At 47.7% G+C, this 17,353-nt stretch overlaps 2 protein-coding genes across 6 annotated transcripts in view; one reads left to right on the forward strand and one right to left on the reverse strand.

The window, feature by feature from the left end:
• Positions 1-17,353, forward strand: part of LOC142574986 (uncharacterized) — a 119,044-nt gene that overhangs the window by 92,933 nt on the left and 8,758 nt on the right. The window contains exons 1-2 of one of the 5 annotated variants that reach the window (XR_012826546.1): positions 1,940-2,364; positions 3,012-3,726. The exons of 1 other annotated variant lie outside the window; for it this stretch is intronic. Coding sequence is in view for 3 of the 4 variants with exons in the window: in XM_075683982.1 (XP_075540097.1) it covers positions 2,084-2,364; positions 12,509-12,929 (702 nt within the window). In the remaining variant the exon portion in view is untranslated. Of the gene's footprint in view, positions 1-1,939; positions 2,365-3,011; positions 3,727-11,362; positions 11,737-12,508; positions 13,525-17,353 lie in introns of those variants that run through there. 3 more of the 5 variants (XM_075683982.1, XM_075683971.1, XM_075683976.1) reach the window with 3 other exon arrangements.
• LOC142575029 (uncharacterized) overlaps positions 489-17,353 on the reverse strand; it is a 129,356-nt gene continuing 112,491 nt past the window's right edge. Inside the window, exon 4 of the mRNA XM_075684004.1 lies at positions 489-690. Within this exon, the coding sequence (XP_075540119.1) occupies positions 678-690 (13 nt within the window). The 3' untranslated portion in view covers positions 489-677. The remainder of the gene's footprint in view (positions 691-17,353) is intronic.

Genomic DNA, 17,353 nt, shown 5'->3' on the forward strand with positions numbered 1-17,353 from the left:
TTGTACAAAAGCAATAGCGAAAGGCGGTACCACAGAGTGGAATCTAGCATATATTCAAGTAATGGTCTCGTCTTTCAGAGACATAAATGGGCGGCTTAAAATACAACTCTATATCGATGCCAGTTTTAAGGTAATATACATTATGCAAAAAAATATTAATCTTAAGATTTCGATGGCAGTCTTCTAGTTTGTCCAAATATAGTCTTTTTTTACTCTCCATCATACTTAGCGTTCTCTTACAATTACGAAAGGCGCACTACACTGCCCTGTTCTGCACTTCTAAACTCTGCCTGCGAGCTGAGACCCCAGTGTGGATCCCAGCAATAACTCCCATAATCGAATACAGTAGGCAGGAAGGTGACACATTTATTTATTTATTTGTTATACTTCAAGGGCCCCAGAGATGGGGCATTACATGAGGGATGGGCAATGTTTAACAAAACAGTGATTCGAGAGCAGCCTTGAAGTGATGAGCGTCGGAGTGGTGCGTGATGTCGGCAGACAGACCATTCCAGTCCCTGGCAGTTCTCACAAAACATGATCGTAGATGAGAGGTAGTCTGCGCCGGGGGAGGATACACGGCTTTGCTGCGGTTAATGCGGCTGGATTGACGATGAGCTGGTAATATAGCTGAAATGTGGAGTGGTGAATGTTCTTTAGGTTTCCTTGGTAATCGGCTAAAGGTTCCTCCTAGAAAAAAAAAACACAGTTTCAATTGCTTTTTTTTTTTTCTAAGATTGTTTGCAAGCCTCTTCCATATTAAATCAGCCGTAAAAATACATCCAGTTATTTATATTGTACCGTGTTATCAATCGCAGCACCGTTTATAGTGTAATTGTTATTGCGCCAGCACTTCCTGGTAAAGGTGACGTGCACACTCTTTTTTCAATTGACATTTCCCCATTCATCGAACCATGAGGCAATAAAATCCAAATGGTGCTGTATTGCTAGTTTATCAGATTCACTCTTTATAACTCTGTATCCTGGGCAATCATCAGCAAACGTTCCAAACGTGTATGTAATACCAGAAGCAACGTCATTGATGTACAGAATAAATGAAAGCGGACCCAGATAGAATCTTTGGGGTGTACCAGTGGTCCCGACAACGTTAACAGGAACAACCCTTGAGAACCACAGACATTTGCTCAGAGTAAAGACATTTTGATATCTAATCGAATTTTCTGAATGCCGTTGCCCAAAAAGTTTCTCGCACTGCCAATCCGCGGCAGGAATGTAGTCTGATTCGCCTCCAGACGGTATTTAGAAGAGAGGCTACTGTCGTCTGGCCTTTGATGTAGCAGGAGGACACGATGGTGACACACGAGCCATGCCGTTGTCCATTTGTCCATGCATTTCTATTGGAAGGCGAAGGCCAAGCGGAACGGTGGAGACCAGCCCCGTCGAGAGCGAGCGTTCTTTTCCTCCGCACGACACGAGTCCCTTGCGAACGTGCACAACGCTGATGATGATGTTACATGTGACGAAACGCGGTGGTGATACATTTCGGATAGAGGTGCTTTTGCTTTCAAAGGTTCAAAATCTAACATGTTATTGTATTTGAAGGGTATACAGATAATTCTAGTGCTCATTTTTATAATTACTACAACGCTAAAAAACGGTGCGGTGCGGGCTTTCATAAGCAAGTTTCTGCATGGCACGATTAAGTTTATGGACAAACGGTCTTGTACTTATCTTAATGTTTACTTGTGCACGATGCAAAAGAAAGAACAATAAAAGTATTCAGTATCTTAGTTACAAGGTTAACTGTAATAAACCACAAACTTCAATGCACGCTGACACACGTACATCTTGCCCTCTGCAGCAAAGGCACCTTCGCAAGATATTTTCTCGTATGCGATCGAGGCGCGTGAGTAGAAGAAAATGAAGAACGCAGCAGGCAGCTGTCTCGTGCACTGCGCGCCCTCCGCCATTTTGCACGCGCACTGCTACTGTCTGCCAGCGACTAGTTTCTCGGTTCCGCAGTGCCTAATCTAAAAGAAAATACGGCTAGGTTTTAGGACGCGCCCAGCGGCAAGGCCTGCATTACCGCCGAGCTGTGCGGTATCGACGCCTCGTGTCCGTCATGAAGCAACGTTCGCAATCTGATGCCCCGGCTGTGAACAAGGATGGAGCCACGGCTGGCCGCGGATTTTGCCGAGCAGCTCAGCAACACAACAGGTGCGGCCTCGCTCAGGAATCAGCAACAGCGTCCGCGCAGGGCTACGCTCGGTCTCCGCCTTCTTGTGGGGGCGCGATACCCGGCTCGCCTCCCGGGACTTTTCCTACCGGCGGCTGTCACGTGTCGGCGTTCCTTTGGTCCGGGGAGAGTTGCCCACGCGCCTTCGTCAACGGAACAGCTGACAGGTGAATATTCGCCCGTGTTCTGTTAGCGAAACAGAAGTCTTTCTGGGAGAAAACATTGAAAAGGTAGCCTTTAGGTGCAGTGCTCTGTCGAGAGTTGGTGCTCATTTCGGTGGCACCTTACATCGAAGACCGCCTAAATTGTCGCGATAGGGATTTTAGGCATATTTACAATACTTGTTCAGACTTAGAGGTAATTGTAGCAGAAACCTGTGTGTGCTTTGTACATTTGGTGCGTAACCATCTGGAGCTTTTCCATGGATAAGTTGACGCTTACTTAGTAACATTTCAGGCACCGAAACAAAAAAATAAGACCAGGACAGAACACACCACAGAGCACCTGTATCATTTGCGTTTTTTTTTTTTGTGTGTGTGTGTGTGTGTGTGTGTGTGTGTGTGTGTGTGTGTGTGTGTGTGTGTGTCACGCCGAAGTGCCAAAAGCACAATATAATTTATATGAAAGCTTCCATTGGTCGGTGACCAAAAGCAATAGAAAGAGTTAAATTAATTTTCAGTTATTTAAGCATATGTTGTTGAAATTTATTACAGGGTGGAAAAAGCAAGTAGAAGAGAACGTATAAATTATGCAGTAACTTCTAGCAACTGTGACGCAAAGGTTCCCGACTTAATGCGAAGTGTTTTTATTTCAGTGGTAAGCAGCAGAGAAGAGGCGGCCCTTGTCATTCTGGCCGTGAATCGGTTGGTGCACCCACGGCGTCGCTGTTGCCTCCAGCTTCCGCACGCAAGACGGTGGTTCACAGCAGCCGGACGGAGCTGGCCGCTGGTGCAGCGTATTGTCATCCCAGGCGACGCCTTCACCAGCCTCGGGTTCTCGAAGCCTCCGCCGAACACCTGGCCATCGCAGCTGTACTGCGCAGTTCTAGCCGCTGTTCCAGCAGTTGGACTTGGCGCAAGGGCGACGTTCCTCGCTTTGACTGCGCGCGCAGCTTTTGCGTGGCTGGCTCCGCGTTGGCGTCGAGAAGTCCGCCGTTGTCGCCTTCGACGCGCGGCCCTGGCCCCGCGGCAAACACCACGAGATCATCAAGACGCGGCGACTTAAGTTCCGTGATGCCAGGCACTCCGCCGCCATTCTGACTGTGGCGGATTAATTGTCACACAAGTTTTCATACTTTTCAAGCAGTACAAGGACGTCCCCGCTGTTGCTTGGGGCGTTATAGGCTTCCATAAAATCGGTTCTGCAAACTCTGACCCGGAATCCTGAATGAGCCCTGACAATTTTTCTGATGTCGTGCCGCTCCAGGCACCGGAGAATGACGCAACTTGTCGGTGACTCGCGCCTTTTTTGTATAGTATTTTTTTTCGTACACTCCTGCTGCAACGGGTACGCATTTTTGCCCTTATTAACGTGAGATCTTGGATTTTCCTCCATTAGCAAATATATTGTCAAATAGGTTATGTTTGTTGATTGGCTATAATTTCTGTATTTTTTCTTTTTGCTAATCGTTGTTTTGCAATTCTCGGAATTCACGCCAACATGTTACGGTAAAAGACATGAGGTGGTACATCTTCACGTCATATACGTTACGCTCGGTAGAATAAGGTAAAGAAAAAAGGAAAAGAGGAAACACATAGAGCTGCGATCTATGTCTCCACCTCGCTTTATCTTTGGGTGTTAATTGATCGTGTGCTGCGTACATAAAAAAAACTAAGGATATACCAAGCCGTTCAAATCGTTACACTTCTGAATAAAACTACTCTTTGCCTCGCTCTGGTATAGCAGTTAAATATAGAGGAATAAAGTGCCCCAGGAAGGACGGTCAACGTTTCAACGGTGGTCAACGGTGGACCTATCTCTGTCAAAGGCGGCCTTGTCATCCTCGGTGGATTAGTTTCAACGGGTTATTGAGGTGACTTCACCTGCGGCTGGCTGTAAAGGTAGAGACTGTAAAGAAGAACATGAGTGCTGTCATTTGGAGTTTCTAACCGTCGTGGCAGGAAATCTAGAGGAGGGCGTGAGGGTGAGGAAGGGGAAAGGAGCAAGAAAAAGAAACAAAGAGACAGGAAGAGGAGTTGCCGGAAGAAGTTAATCGGATGCCTTCAAAGAACTGTACAGAGGCCGTGGGCGTCGTAGGCGACGTGCGCTTGCGGGTTTGGAAGGTCCGCTCAGCCGGTCAGCGCGGATAGGACATAAAGACATGAGTTGAAAGAATAACCTGAGCGAAAAGTTTTGAATGAATTAAGATATAGCGACGTCGAGTCTCTGCTAAAAAACGAAGAGTGGAGAAGGGGGAAGGCTGGTGGGAGAGATTCGTGGTGGGAGGGAGCGGGTTGGACCTTAAAGGGATGTTGGCCTCACTATAGATGGGCTTAGGCGTCATTGCGACGATATACAGAAGTGGCATGATCCTGTAGCGCACAGGCCATGCTCAAATTTGGCACTGTGCTACCTGTCGTGGCCTGTTGCTCAAATTAGAGAAGAGAAAAGTGAAAAAACGCTTGAAGGGCGAGCTGAACATGCGAGAAGGTCTCGTGTAATTTTGTCATTTTGTTTTTTTCAGGAGTGATATATGCGTACACGCGTGGGAAGACGCGAAAATTTTTGATTGAACGGTGTGGGAGAGGTAGGGAAGAGCTGGAAAAGGAGGCATACGTAAGCCTAAGAAACCAGGTTGGCTGTCCTATTGCAGAACCCAGTATCCAGTGTCCAGTGCCGCGCCGGATTATGGGCCCAGTGTCGCGCGCTGGATGCTGGGGCGCTGGGTAGGCGCGGCGTACTGGGAGGCGCTGGGTACTGGTGCGAAAAACAGCTATAGTGAGTTAAATACGAAGCCCCTGGCCATGGAATCTATTTCTTTAAATATAGAAAGCAACACAGAACGCTTTAGTGGAATAAAAAAAGAACAAGGAAGTAAAAAATAAAAATACTCCGATCAGTATTACATCGCCGGACCAACACAGATCCCAAGCGCGGTACTTCACCACTACGCCACTACGTGTTTGCGTGGTTTCGTTCAAAAATTTTGCTATCCGCCCAGTCAAAAAGGAAAATGCAAAAAACGAAAGTGAACTTCAGTATGTGCATGCATAAACAGGGCAGCTCACGCAAATTTATTCCAAGTTGTGACCCAAAATACAGTTTTATGACCCCAAGATATAGCGTTATTTAGAGCAACAGAGTATTAACAAGCGATGAAACTGTATAAAGCATTTACTATTCAGCAGCGCTTGTCCTTGCGTACTGGAACCAGCGCGGCAGAAACACAACCAGCGAAGTTTGGGGTGATAAGTGTTTGTGAATGTGACAAATTTACCTCGACGGTCCGGACTACGTCTCCATATCTTAAATATCTCCTCTAGGCATGTCTCAAGAAATCAGATCATATCTAATCTTTAAAATTTAGAGTTTTTCTGTAGTGCTCCTTTAAAGCCCTTTTCGGTGGCTCTGTACACACGTACTAAACCTCGCAAGATATTTGCCAAAAAATTATCCGGGTACTGCGTAAGAAGAGTAAGTGCAATGGAAATGTACATCCCATTTTATTTACAGGATGGGTCGTTAGAAAGAGACACTAGTGTAGCGATATCTGTTGAATGGACACGCCTACGGTAATGCTCGACTTCAATTCCGGTATGGCAACATGTGCCTTCATGTGAATATACGAGAGTTTATTAACATTAATGGGTAAATAGCGGACCAAGCATTTCAATCTGGCACGGTAATTCAAATGTCTGCCTTTTCAAGGTGACCCCTTCAAAAGACACGAGCGCATAATGTTCCACAGGAGACTGTTGAGCAATCTGCCCAGAATTAGGGAAAAGTGGCTTTGATTACTAGACACAGGCAGGGAGTAATGCTATTGGAAAGGAAAATCTTGTCACATACACGTAGTTGTAGCCGTTGTAGTAGTAAAGATTCCTCGAAATTCATGAGCATTTAGGCATTTCGGTTGGCCCTGCGAAAGGCAAAAGGAAGAAAATGGAGCTTTCGCAGGATAAGGGGAGGAGGTGGGAGGAGGCCGGTAAGGCCAGGAAAACATTGCAAGAAAGGAGCGCTGAGAAATTCTGCAGTCTCCTGATGGTAGCGATAAGGGAGGGGTTTGCTGTTCGTGCGCTAGAACTGTCTTTATAGTAGAACAAAGCAGATGCTAGGGGAGTGCGGGTGTTTTCTTGTGGGCACTGTTTTGAAATTCACCTTCTTTAAACAACAAATTTTAGTTTTAGGAAGGGTGACTTTTGAAGGCAAAGAAATTCGCTATGGAGAAATTCGACGTGCAGTATCTCCTTCTAATTTGCGAGGAGCTGGTGATTTCCGCTGGCTCCGCAAAAACAGAAGATGCAGCTCTCCACGTCATGAAGCAAGAAGTTGTGGCGGTCGAGGAGGCTGACCAGACTTGGGAAACCATCTTTGAATGAAAGCGAAAAGTAGAGACAGCGGCGGCGTTCGGTACAGAGAAATCTAAAATGCAGGACCTACTTTTAATTTGCGAGGAATTAGGTATTTCTTTCGGCTCCGCAAAAACGAAAGCAACAGGACTCGACATCATGTATGCTGAAGAAGTGACGGTCGAGGAAGCTGAGGAGGCTTGGGAAATTAATGATGAAAGAACGCAAAAAGAAGTGGAGTACGAGAGGCGGGAGCTGGAAGAAGTAGAAATGCGCGAGAACTGTGACGGTGAAGCGTAAATCCGCGTTTCTCAAGACGTAGAGAGCCACAAAGGAGAAGCCGAGGAGTGGGAAAGGCGCGAGCAGGTGGGAGCGCAACGGTGCGCTTTTAGGATGGCAGAGCTTGAGCGCAAAAGTCAGATACTTATGGCATTTTTCACTGCTCGATTCGGAGCAGGATTTGTTGCACCGCGGCAACGAATCCTAATTTCACGGGCCGATCTGGGGCCGGTTCGCGCATTCCACTGGTCGTTTCGGATCAACTCGCTCCGCGCCGGATCCCTCTCACTTGCTCCGCTGCCAAAGCGCGGATTCGGGCGGAAATAGCTCGCGTCACTGTCGTCTTCAAGCGAAATCGGTACCTGGTGGGTACGCACCTTACGCTTAACATTGTGTAGCTTCGCAACATGGCTGCGTTCGGTGCTGCTGCAGAGCTCGCGTTTAGCGATGAGAGCTCGGACGACACCGATTACGAGGTGACGCAGGTGCTGTACGAAGCCTCCTATGCACGTTGTCCATGCACAATCCTTGCAGGCGCGACATGGAAATGACGGACTCTGCGACTGCGGCGGTCAAATTACGCACGGGGGACGGCTAGATTGGTTGCCGTGGAAACGTACAGAGCGGAAGACAGGCATGGTTTCCGGAAGCGGTTTGTGCGACGTGTACGCAGACTTCCTGTGTGATCCCTCGCGGAGCGGTTTTTCGCTCCGCTGGCCGATTCACACTTGTGAAACCAGAGCGCTCGCTCGAGGATTTCGGCGGCTGCGCCAGATCGACCAGTTAGAAACGCCATTACATGGATGATAGCGCGAAGCCAGCTCCCCACTTATGCACTCCACAAATTAGTTCATTTCCTCGCCGGTTTTAAATGTGTGTGTGAGAAAGTGGGTGCTTGCTGTGACATGTGGACCGACAGATTACCAGCGCTCTGAGTGATATCTCTGAGTGATTCATGAATTGCTTATCCGAAGAGAAGGCGAGAGACTATACGATAGGGCCAAGAAGGCTTTGTTCAGACACTTCGGTCTGGAATTTCGGACCTCGAAGGCCAAGAAGTAAAGACAGTGGAAGAATTCGCCGAGGATAGCTGCACGTGCCAAAGTTTCCGCATTACGCCACGACAGCCATGCAGGGAGAAGCGACAAAGCGAGATATGGTGCCGGGAAACAAAAGGGTAACAAGTCTTTACGTAGGGATGTTAAGCCCGAGACTTGAAATTCCCCATGCACCGTATCAGGAGAAAGAGGGTGACGCACTTCATACAGAGCAAGTCAGCTATTGCTCTTCGAGTCGGTCCTAGCCAACGCTGACGGAACGAGAACCCTTCCCCAATATGGAGCTTTCATGGCAAAAACACCGGAGGCGACTCAGAGAGTGATAGCCGTGCCCCTATGGCGCAGCGGTCAGAGGACCATATAACGATTACCGCAGCAGCTGCGTGCAGTGACGAGTCAGACTCAGACGTGTTAGTAGCCTGAAGCAAGGAGAAGGCTGTAGAGAGCTGCGTTTTTCCCGGAGGAAACGGAGGGCCCGTTAAACCAAGCTTCTACGGAGGCGGCAAGTTCGGCCGGCCTGCCGGAAAAGGTCACCTATGGCTGTTCGGATAGGTCCGAACAGATGGTGAAGTGAACGCGTAGGCACAAGAGGAGAAAGGCGGACGCGGTCGAGGCGTCGAGAATCAAACGTGCAAAGCACCAAGGCGACAGAGGCGAAGTTGCGAAAGTCGGCATCCAGCCGAAGATTGTGAAAAAGTGAAGGACGGTAAATCCCAATCTTAGGCGCTTGCAGAGATCGAGGGATCGGCGTCACGCACGTCGCGAACGGAGAGTTTCGCGAACATTCAGACGTAGTAACCTTTGCCTAACCGCATTGGGGACGTCTCGTTGCAAGCAGAAGGACAAGGGGAAGCGTTCTGTCGGCAGCTACAACAGCCGATCCCTCGCTGGGGCAAAAAAAAGCAACTGCCTAGCACTTGAAGGAAAAGCGCCCGCGCGGGTCTTTCAATATACCCCTCTGCTATTACGCGGAGGCTGTTCTAAAGTCGCAGCTACGAGGTGCGTCAGGCAGATTAGCGGCTTTTCTTTTCTTCGCGACGGCACTTTGGGATAGAACCACAGAAAACGCGTCCCTATCTAGTTCGTCTAAAAGGGTTCAAATAAGGAAGACATGTTTCTAAATGGTTTTGTTCTTTTGTAGTCATTTAGTATTCAGCTTAATTCCACCCCGAACATTTGAGAAGTGTAACAAATACCACAATCTTTTTTTTTTGTTATTACCATTTTCGATTATGGTTAGATCCACAATTTCAAGTGGAAGGTTTACGTGACATGTGTAGAACTGTAAGGCAAATGGCGTCAGCGTTGCATACAATTTGGAAGGTCAGGCGCAAGTTGCGCAAATAGGTAATTTAGGCTTTAGTGCTAGTTAATAACGAGTCGGGCTTTTAAATGTATGGGGTTTTACGTGCCAAAACCACTGTCTGATTATGAGGCACGCCGTAGTGGGGGACTCCGGAAATTTCGACCACCTGGGGTTCTTTAACGTGCACCTAAATCTGAGTACACGGGTGTTTTCGCAACGTCGGGCTTTTGTTAGACAGAAGGCATTGTTGGTCTCTTCTGTTCGTGTTATGGCAGATTTTTTTTTACACTGTTTGATTACTTTCTTGGAAACGTGACAGCTAAATGCTTAAGAAAGCAGGCGTCAGGAAAATGCAGTTGTCAGCGTTTTCATTGTCTTAAGTTGCACGGAGATGTAGGCTGAAGATAAAGAGGCGTCAGTGTAAGTTTGATTCCGGATTGTTTTAGATATTTCGCACGATTCTTCGGGGGAAGTTTTTTTTTATCATTCGCCGGATTTGATGATTTCTTCTAATCACGCTGCGTCGTATTACCAGAAGAAAAGCGGAATAAGTCGGTGTTCTTCGTAGGCGCGCTGTTCTTCCGCACTCCTCACCGCACGCGGCGTACCCACAGCACAAGTGTGGAAGGGAAATGAAATAAGGTTAAGTGGTTTGCCTATAGAGCCCGTGACGTAGCACTTCAATCCATTGTAAGCAGTCTCTATTAGACTTGTAGTTTTTACAGCGGAGCTGTTACTCGTTAGGTTCTGGCGGTTTGTGTAAGTAGGCTAAAAAGATGGCGGCCACCCCAGATCTAAAAGAGCCAAAGCATAAAGCAAAATCGTACCGATGACATGCGCCAGCTACATTTAATCGCGAAAAGTTCGAAAACGTTATGTGATAGAAAATGTCGTGATAAAAAAGTGGTTGCGGTATTTCCTCGAAGCCATCGCGCTGCAAAGCCCCGTCCTGCTCGGCACTGCGCTTTTCTTCTCAGGCTTTCGCCACACCCTCCTCCTCCCATTTCCGCCTCGTGGTTCCGGTCGAATCTCCTCCTCCGCTTTCATCCTCCCGCTCTTTTCCTTATCGCCCTATTTCATTTCCCCCTACGCCGTTATTGAAGACAAAGCATGGAGTACGAAAAAGGGGAAGAACACCTTTATATGAAAAAAAAAAATCGAGAACATAGATCAAAGCCGAATTTTCTGAATGTCTTTGCCCAAAAAGTTTGTCTCACATTGCCAATTTGCGGCAGGAATGTAGTCTTGTTCGCTTCCAGCCAGTATTTAGAATAGACGCTGCTATACATCTGGTATTTTGTGTAGCAGAAGGACACGATGGTGGCTGACGAGCCGTCCCTACATTTCTGCTGGAAGGCGAAGGCCAAGCGGAACGGTGGCTCCGGCGATCAGCCCCGTGGAGAGCGAGAGGGAGCCTTCTTTTCCTCCTCACGACACGAGCCCCTTGCGAACGTGCACAACGCTGATGATGATGTTGCATGTGAGGATGCGCGGTGGTGAAGTTGACGTTACGTTTGGGACAGAGGTGCTTTTGCTTTCAAAAGTGCAAAATCGAACATGCAATTGTATTTGAACCGTACAGATAATTCTTTGTTCAATTTTATCATCAATACAACGCTAAAAAACGGTGCGGTGCGGGCTTTCGTAAGCAAGTTTCTGCATGGAAGGCTTAAGTTTATGGAGAAACGTTCTTGTATTTAACTTAGTATCTACTTGGGCATGATTAACAAGAAAGAACAATAAAAGTATTTAGTATCTCGCCATTTACAAAGTTAACTGTAATAAACTACAAACTTCAATGCAGGCTGACACCAGTCCTTTATTGCGTACATCTTGTCCTCTGCATCAGAGGCATCTTCGCAAGATATTTTCTGGCATGAGATCGACGCGCGTGAGTAGAAGAAAATGAAGAACGCAACAGGCAGCTGTCTCGTGCACTGCGCGCCCTCCGCCATTTTGCACGCGCACTGCTACTGTCTGGCAGCAACTAGTTTCTTCGCTCTGCAGTGCTTATTCTAAAAGGAAATACGGCTAGGTTTTAGGACGCGCCCAGCGCCAAGGCTTGCTTTACCGCCGAGCTGTGCGGTAGCGACGCCTCGTGTCTGTCATGACGCAAAGTTCTCAATCGGACGCCCCGGCTATGCACCAGGATGCAGCGACGACTGGCCGCGGATTTCGCCACGCAGCTCAGCCAGACGACAGGTGCGGCGTCGCTCAGCGATCGGCAGCAGCGTCCGCAAAGGGCTACGCTCGGTCTCAACCTCCTTGTGGGCGCACGATACGCGGCAGGCATCCCGGGATTTTTCCTACCGGCGGCTCTCACGTGTCGGCGTTCCTTTGGTCCGGGGAGAGTTGCCCACGCGCCTTCATCAACGGAACAGCTGACAGGTGAATATTCGCGCGTGTTCTGTAAGTGAAACGGAAGTCTGGGAGAGAATGTTGAAAAGGTAGCCTTTAGGTGCAGTGCTATGTCGAGAAGTAGCGCTCTTCTTGGTAGCACCGCACATCGAGGCCCGGAGAAATTCTCGCGATGGGGATTTTAGGGACGTTTCGAATACTTGTTCCGACTTAGTGGTAATTGTAACAGAAACCTGTGTGTGCTTTGTACATTGGGTGCGTAGACATCCGGAGCTTTTCCCTGGACAAGCTGACGCTTACTTAGTTACATTTCAGGCACCGCAAAAAAACAATGAAAGGACACACCACAGAGCACCTGTATGATTTGCGTTTTTTTTTCTTCCTTTCTTTTTTGTGGTAGCCTTATCGCACTGACTGTGACGCTTGTAAGATGCATGCTTCTTGTTTGTAAGTGGCTCTTTGCCCTTGCCCTGTCGCTTTCCGTAATAAAACGCACACATATACATGATTGGCTGGTATCTACGCTTCACGGCAGTTCTAGCATAAAGGCAAGTTTGTGAATTTACGCCCAAGTGCCAAAAGCACAACGGAAGTTATATGAACACTCCCATTGGTCGATAACCAAAAATAGAAAGAGTAATAATTTCATTACGGTGTTACGTTAGAGTTATTTAAGCATTTATTGTTAAAATTCATTACTGCGTTGAAAAACAAATTAGAAAAGAACAAATAAGTTATGCAGTAATCTTTAGCAACGGTGATGCAAAAGCTCCCGATTTAATGCGAAGTGTTTTAATTTCAGAGGTAAGCAGCACAGAAGAGGCGGCCCTTGTCATTCTGGCCGTGGATCGGTTGGTGCACCCACGGCGTCGCTCTTCCTTCCAGCTTCCGCACTCAAGACGGTGGTTCACAGCAGACGGACGGAGCTGGCCGCTGGTGCAGCGTATTGTCATCCCAGGCGACGCCTTCACCAGCCCCGGTTTCTCGAAGCCTCCGCCCAACACCTGGCCATCGCAGCTGTACTGCGCAGTTCTAGCCGCTGTTCCAGCAGTTGGACTTGGCGCAAGGGCGACGTTCCTCGCTTTGACTGCGCGCGCAGCTTTTGCGTGGCTGGCTCCGCGTGTGGCGTCGAGAAGTCCGCCGTTGTCGCCTTCGACGCGCGGCCCTGGCCCCGCGGCAAACACCACGAGATCATCAAGACGCGGCGACTTACAGTTTCGTGATGCCAGGCACTCCGCCGTCATTCTGACCATGGCGGGGTAATTCTCACACAAATTTTCATACATTTCAAGCAGTACAAGGACGTCCCCGCTGTTGCTGGGGGCGTTTTAGGCTTCCATAAAATCGGTTCTGCAAAGTCTGAAACGAAAGCCTGACTGCGCCCTCGCAACTTTGCCATGTCGTGCCGCTTGAGGGACCGGCGAAGGACGCAACTCGTCGGTGACTTGCGCATTTTTTGCGTAGTTTCTTTTTCTCGTACACTCCTGGTGCAACTCGTACGCAGTTTTGCCTTAATGCGAGATCTTGTATTTTTCTCGTTTGCCCAAATATATTGTCACTTATGCTATGTTTGTTGACTGGCTATAATGATTCTTGCTAATCATTGTTTTTCATTCTCGGAATTTAGGCGTATACCTGTTACGATAAAAGACATGATGGGGTACATCTTCACCTCATATACGTAGCGCTCGATAAATTCAGGTTAAAGGGAAGAGAGGAAACCACATAGAGCTGCGAGCTTTGTCGCCGCCTCCCTTTCTCTTTTCGTGTTTATTGATGGTGTGCTGCGTACTTGAATAAAGTCACGATGTATCAAGTCGCTCAAATCGCTGCACTTGTGAATCAAGATACTCTTTGCCTCGCTGTGGTATAGAAGTTACATAAAGAAGAATAAAGTGCCCCAGAAAGGACGGTCAACGTTTCAACGGTGGTCAACGGTAGACCCGTCTCTGTCAAAGGTGGCCTTGTCAACTTTGGTGGTTTAGTTTCAACGGGTTATTAAGGTGATTGCGCCTGTGGCTGTCTGTAAAGGTAGAGACTGTAAACAAGAAAATAAGTGCTGCCATTTGGCGTTTCTAGCCGTCGTGGCAGGAAATTTAGACGAGGGCGTGAGTGTGAGGAGGGGGGAAGGAGGAAGCAAAAGAAGAAAAGAGACAGGAAGGGGGGTTGCCGGAAGAAGTTAACAGGATGCCTCCAAAGAACTGTACAGAGGCCGTGGGCGTCGTAGGCGACGTGCGTTTGCGGGTTCGGAAGGTCCGCTCAGCCGGTCAGCGCGGATAGGACATAGAGGCATGAGTTGAAAGAATGACCTGAGCGGCCCAGCAGCAGTGCGCCGGAAAAGTTTTGAATGAATTATGATATCGACGTCGAGTCTCTGGGAAAAACGGCGGGGGGGGGGGGGGAGGCTTTGGGGAGGGATGCGGTGTGGAAGGGAGCGGGTTGGTCCTTAAAGGGATGCTGGCCTCAGCATAGATGGGCTTAGGCGTCGTTGCGACGATATACAGAAGTGGCATGATCCTGTAGCGCACAGGCACCGAAGAAGCCATGCTCAAGTTTAGCACTTTGCTATACGTGTCGGGGCCTCTTTCTCAAATTAAAGAAGAGAATAAAGTGAAAATGCAAAACACGTGTGAGGGGAGAACTGAACATGCGAGAATGTCTAGTATAGTTTTGTCTTTTTTTTTTTTCAAGAGTAATATACGAGCACACACGTGGAAAGACACGAAAAGTTTTGATTGAGTGGTATAGGATACCTAGGGAAGAGCAGGAAGAGGATGCTTAGCTAAGCCTAAGAATCTAGGTTGGCTGGTGGCGTAACATATTTTTGCGTCTTTATTAATGGTATGAAAACTTCAGAGGTACGTAACAGCTTTTAATGATAATACTTAATTCCCTTAGGGCTGTTTATTAATTTATTATTCATTTATTCATGTGTATGCGTTATAATTCTGCATAATTTCCTCGCACTTGGTGCACGGAAGTTTGGTTGTACTATTTAAAGCATTGCTTCGTCAATTATATGGGTGTGTTATGTTAAGTGGCTGGCTGTACTGCTTTAAGTAAACTGAGCTTTGTGTGTGAGCGATTGCCGTTCAGGCTGGTATGAACTCGTTGTCGAGTCTTACCTGTGTATCGTCTGCTACAAGGGGCACAATCTAAACAGTAGACCACGTTGCTTGACGTGCAGGTGGAAGTTCGACTTACGTTGGGAAAGTAATCGGACACTGCACATTTTACTGTAGTAGAAGATTGTACATGTTTCAACTAGAGCGCCTGGGGTGGCTAGAGGGACTACATGTTGGCTATGTCTTTGTCAATTAGTTTATCACTTACAGGATTGTCCTTGAAATTAATGTTGTATCTGGAGGCTACTCTGGGTGAGGCGGAAAATTTCTAGTTGCTGGTATTTATTGAGGACGTTGTTCACTTTTGGGATGCTTTTGAGAATTTAGTGGTAAGAAGTGGCGTTGTTGTTCTTGTGATCGTAAACGGCCCCTCACGAGGCCCCATGGCTGATTTAGGTTATACGCTGGAAGTTGTTACTTGTTGTCTAGGGAGCGTTCTGCTGTAAAAATTTTTTCAAATTGGCTCATTAATAGCCGAGATAGAAATATTTCAGTGCCGCGAACCTTGAGTTCAGCAGGCGGGCTCCTCTGCAAAGCAAGACTCTCTCTCTCCACTCGCCCCGTCTAGCCCCGCCGCAAGCGAAATTCCTTCCCTGTGTTCTCCCATACCGGGCCTCGAGGATATCGTGACGCATACGTCAAGGGCCTCGCCTTCATTTTTTTTTTGCTCCTCCCTTTCTTTTTTTCGGCGCTAAGCACTTCCGCCGACGGCGTCGCGCGCGAGCTGTTGTCTCGTTCGCGCCGCTCACGATTTTGCGCGCTGTGCACAAGCAAACGTCACTAGCGGTATAATTCGGTGCTACACGAATACTGAGGCCGAACAAGCAGATCGCAGAGCATGATCACGCACTGCAACACGGTAGAAAATGGCATTGCTTCGGTACCTGCGTACGTCATCGCACGACCGCGGGAAGAAGCAGACGAAGCGGAAGTACATCTCTCTTGCTTCGGTGCGCAGTAAAACGAAAAACACGCAGACATTCCGTTTGTCTGTTTTATAATTTCTCTAACCTTCAATTCGTTAATTCAAGCAACAGATCGCACAGATAACAGATGTTTTCTTGAATAATTCTCGAAGTCAAGTGTCACCACGAGCGACGTCACACTTCGGCCACGACTGCGTAGGCGCAGGGCACGACTACGTCACCGTCCGGCTTGGAGCGCGGCGGCCACGTGGAGAAGGGAAAATGGCGTTCGGTTTGAAATTTCAAATCTTTCCGAGCCGCTTAGCGATGTAATACTTTGCAGACACGATTGTTATCGCGCAATGTATGCTCAGGGCTTGTCAGCTCAAAATGGCCAGACCTGGTGAGGGTCCCTTTAAGGCCATGGTTACGACCTCGGCTCGCTCAAGATTTGTTGCGTCGGTGTGGGCTTTTTGAAGGTTCTTGTTTGATGAGGTTTCCTCATAGTGATCGAGTCTTCTTCAGGGGAAATGCGACGTACTCATGTTACTTGACTTTTAAGGATACCTTGTTTGCAACGTCTGGGATGCTGGCTTGTACATTCTATGTATTGTTGTTTGTCAAAAGGCTTCCTATGCAGCGTCGTTGTCTTTAGTGTTCCATTGTCAACTATGGGGTTGTGTCCATAAAGAATATGCGCTCAGTTGAAGATTTTGATGTGTACTTTAGTGCGGGGTGAAAACTGTTTGGGATTGTCACAAATTCACCGCGATTTTCCTTACTATGTCCCCATATTATAAATATGTCATTATGCATGTCTCAAGACATAACTCATCAAATGTAATATTATTTTGTGCTTTCCTGCAGTTTTCCTTTAAACCTCCTTCAGTGGCTGCGCACACAGTACTAAACCTCGCAATATATTTGCCAAGAAAAGTCTCCGGGTACTGCGCAAGAAAACTGAGTGCAACAGAAATGTAATTCGCATTTTATTTGGAGGTTGGCTGGTTAGAAAGAGACACTAGTGTAGGGATTTCTGTTGAATGGGCACGGCTTCGGTAATATTAGACTTCAATTCCCATATGGCAACACGTGCCTTCACCTGAATATTCGACATCTTATTAACATTAATTGGTTTTACCGGACTGAGGATTGCGATTTGGCGCGGCAATTGTAATGTCTGCCTCTTCAAGGTGCTCGCTTGAAGAGACAGAAGTACGTAATATCCCGCAGGAGACACTTGGGCAAACTGTCCAGAATAAAGGAAATGTGGGTTTGATTACTAGACACAGGCATGGTGAAATGCAATTGGAAACGAAAATCTACAACGGAGTAGCCGTTGTAGTCGTCCAGACTCCTCGAAAGTCATGAGCATTTCGGCATTTCGGTTGGCCCTGCGAAAGGCAAAAGTCAAAAAGTGGAGCTATCACAGAATAAAGAGAGGAGTTGGAAGGAGGCCGGCAAGGCCAGGAAAATATTGTAAGGAAGGAGCGGCTGAGAAATTCTGCAGTCTCCGGATGGTAGCAATAAGGGCGGGTAGAGTAGTGCCGAATGGTTGCTCTTCATGTCGCCAGAACTCCTTCTAGTACAAGGCAGCAGATCCTCGGAGAGTATGGG

The sequence above is a fragment of the Dermacentor variabilis genome, chromosome 1 (assembly GCF_050947875.1).
Source record: "Dermacentor variabilis isolate Ectoservices chromosome 1, ASM5094787v1, whole genome shotgun sequence".
NCBI lineage: Eukaryota > Metazoa > Arthropoda > Arachnida > Ixodida > Ixodidae > Dermacentor > Dermacentor variabilis.